The sequence below is a fragment of the Merops nubicus genome, unplaced genomic scaffold, assembly GCF_000691845.1.
Source record: "Merops nubicus isolate BGI_N331 unplaced genomic scaffold, ASM69184v1 scaffold8103, whole genome shotgun sequence".
NCBI classification, from domain to species: Eukaryota; Metazoa; Chordata; class Aves; order Coraciiformes; family Meropidae; genus Merops; species Merops nubicus.
In genome coordinates, this window is record NW_008599501.1 from 10,609 (window position 1) to 13,808 (window position 3,200).

The 3,200-nt window shown below is 43.6% G+C and overlaps 1 protein-coding gene across 1 annotated transcript; it reads right to left on the reverse strand.

Moving 5' to 3' along the window:
* Nucleotides 1–1,571: 1,571 nt before the first annotated feature.
* Nucleotides 1,572–2,972, reverse strand: LOC103770144 (cell cycle control protein 50C-like; the record flags this gene model as incomplete). The annotated part of the gene is made up of 2 exons (XM_008937395.1): nt 1,572–1,759; nt 2,763–2,972. Coding segments are annotated over 2 exons (398 nt in total), but the record flags the coding sequence as incomplete, so codon positions are not given.
* Nucleotides 2,973–3,200: the final 228 nt, after the last annotated feature.

Consider the following 3,200-nt stretch of genomic DNA (forward strand, 5'->3'; position numbering starts at 1 on the left):
TGATCAAGTCCAACCGTTAACCCAACACTGCCAGGTCAACACTAAACCATGTCCCAAAGCACCTCAACTACACATCTTTTAAATCCTTCCAGGGCTGCCCTCCACCACTTCCCTGGGCAGCCTGTTCCAGTGCTTTACAACCCCTCCTGTGAAGAAATTTTTCTTAATATCCAATCTAATCCTCCCCTGGAGCAACTTGAGACCATTTTCTCTTGTCCCTTCTTGTCTCATCACTTGTTACATGGGAGAACAGACTGATCTCCACCTCACCACAACCTCCTTTCAGGCAGCTGTAGGGAGCAAGGTCTCCCCTGAGCCTCTTTTTCTCCAAGCTAAACAACCCCAGTTCCCTCAGCCACTCCTCAGGAGACTTGTTCTTGCCTCCTCCTGCTCTAACCTGTGATTTCTTTCTTGGTTGAGTGTGGAAGCTTTTTTTAGGGGAGGTAAGAATACTTACCCAAGGAATTAACTTTGAGTGTTTTATCCCATTTGCTATTTTGCAACAGAAAAAATATTTCCAAAAATTCAGATGTACCATGGTATATGGGACCTAAACTCTGCAGTGCTGTTCCTACATTTTATGGGAGACTGGAAATAACTCCTAAATATGTAAAATTTTGAACTTTAAACATGAAAATTGATAAGCCTATTCATGAGCTGCAGTGTCTACTTACTGCAAATGGAGAAATTTGCTGATGCTTTGTTTTCTACAGACAATAAGTGATCACACCACAGAAATGGAGCTTGAAAGGGGAAGAGACATTTTATGTTACACAGGAGTCTGTGAACGTTTCCATGGGAGGGTGGGAGAGGTAGGAGTGCAATAAAGGTAGCAGTAAAGAAGTTGTAAATTTAAGCTTTCTATAAAATCATAATTTTAAAAATGTCCATTGGTGTTTTGACGTCTTCTAGCTTTGCAGATTAGTCTCAGTCCCTAGATAAACCAAAGAAATCTGGTTTAGACCGACTTCAAACTCCTAAAAAGTGCCCTGTATTCAGTCATAAATTGAGCATCAAATTGTGATGAATGTGCTGTGATAAACCAATTGCTTTTTCAGGATAAGCTAGGAAAGGTACAGAAAACCTAAGCCAAGCCATTCAGCTCACGCGTGTGGCCCACAAATAGATTTTAGCACCAGGTTCTACCTTCTCGAGCTTTTTGTTGGCTCAAGATCTCACATTTTACCTGTGCAAAGCTCCTTTTAAGTCAAGAGGAATATTGTCTGAATCAAGGGCTGAGTAGGAAATGAGGATGGACTGTTACTTCTGGTCAGACATCAGTACCATGTGTTTTTTTGGCACTGCAGTCCCGAGCCACTGAGCTCTCTGTTGTTTGAAGTTCATTTCACTACAAGCTTCCTGGGAAACAAATTTAGGAGCACACATACATGGATAAGAACACAGCCTCAGGTTTTGGGTGATGGCACAGCACTGCCCCTCCATTTGCTTTCGTTCACCAAACCTGCTGCTGAAACAGATCCAGAGCTCAGGGGAAAGACTGAAAGGTCTGTGCTGCACGTTCGTTGTTCACAGCACACCTTTGCCTTTGTTCACAAAGCCAGGGAGTCCTGTCACTTCTGAAAGTACGTTTTCTTTTTTCGGAGCTTTAAGTGGATGCCAGTTATGAGGAAACCTGCCAGGGTTGCTGCTGTGCCAGAAACCACGTAGGCAATTCCCAGGAACGGGTTACTTCCTCCGCTCCACACCACGGTGGAAAGAATCACATGCTTCCTCCCCTTGAACTTGGTGACAGGGAAATCTGATAGAAGGATGTTCAGGTTTCACTAACAAAGTTTACATGATTTCCAGGAAGAGGAAAAGTAGTGGTAAATGCTCAGAAACCTTTCCAAGGCATAAAACATCTGGAGAATTGCATATGCTGGAAAAATTCCTTTCACTGATTTGTGATGTCTCTGCTATTCTAGGTCCAAACAGTTGCAGTTGGTGGCAAGAAATTCACTTATTTTAGATACAGCCTCTGTGTGAACATTAAAATACCTTTTTTAATAAAAGATATAAATATCACATTCATATTTTATGCTACTACTACTGCATTAATTTGCTGTGAAAACTCAGTTGAAAACATGCCTTGGGGCAGCTTATCATGATGATACTCCACATATTCTCACTGGGGGGAAGTGCTCACCTCTAACTCTGCTGTCTACCCAGAATGTTAGATGATTTTACCTTTCATCTCTCTGCATGGAAGCTTTCAGAATAGAACTGTGCTACAACACTGAAAATCATAGTTCTGTCAGCTGAGAGAGAAATTTAGCCATCGTGACATCACTCCTGCTGCCAAAACAAGCACTTCAGTCAGCAAAGGTGATGGTGTTCAGTGCTCACCTCTAACTCTGCTGTCTACCCAGAATGTTAGATGATTTTACCTTTCATCTCTCTGCATGGAAGCTTTCAGAATAGAACTGTGCTACAACACTGAAAATCATAGTTCTGTCAGCTGAGAGAGAAATTTAGCCATCGTGACATCACTCCTGCTGCCAAAACAAGCACTTCAGTCAGCAAAGGTGATGGTGTTCAGAAAAGCTCCTGTCAGGTCATGGCCCCAGGAGAGGGCTCTGCTGACACAGGCCTCCCCCATGGCTCCCAGCAGCAGAGGTACCTCTGGCACCTCCAGCACCCCAGTAAGGGGGTCAGCACATCTGATGAGCCCACCGTGCTTGGTTTCTCTGCCATTTTACTATACAAATCCACTCCCACCTGGTTGTAACCATCCAATAGCCTTGGATAACAGGAAAGGATACTATAGGCAATCTGAAAAGTGTAATTCCCAGCTGGGAGGCCGTTGGCAAACTCCCCTACGTGTCTGACACGGCGGTAGAGGTTTCGGAAGGAGGCAAAAGCTGAGACCCTCATCCAGACAATGAAGTCATCATTTAGGTACCCATTGTTCCTTTCATCTTCCTCATCTAACAAATACACTGGTTTGGGCCAGTAAGGAGGTCTTGCTGTCCCTGATGGAAAAGAAAGCAAGCAGGAAAAACATGCTGTCAGTAAAAAAAGTAGTGGTTGGCCAACTCCTGGGCCTACTCACAACCAGTAACAACAGGAGACATGAGAATAACAGATCTCTATGAAAGAGAAACAAGACTCTGTCCAGGACTGAAAAATGATATATGCTGGGTAACACTTTTCATCCAGGCACCTCTGCTCACCTTCAAACAGCAATGAGCAGTTTAACA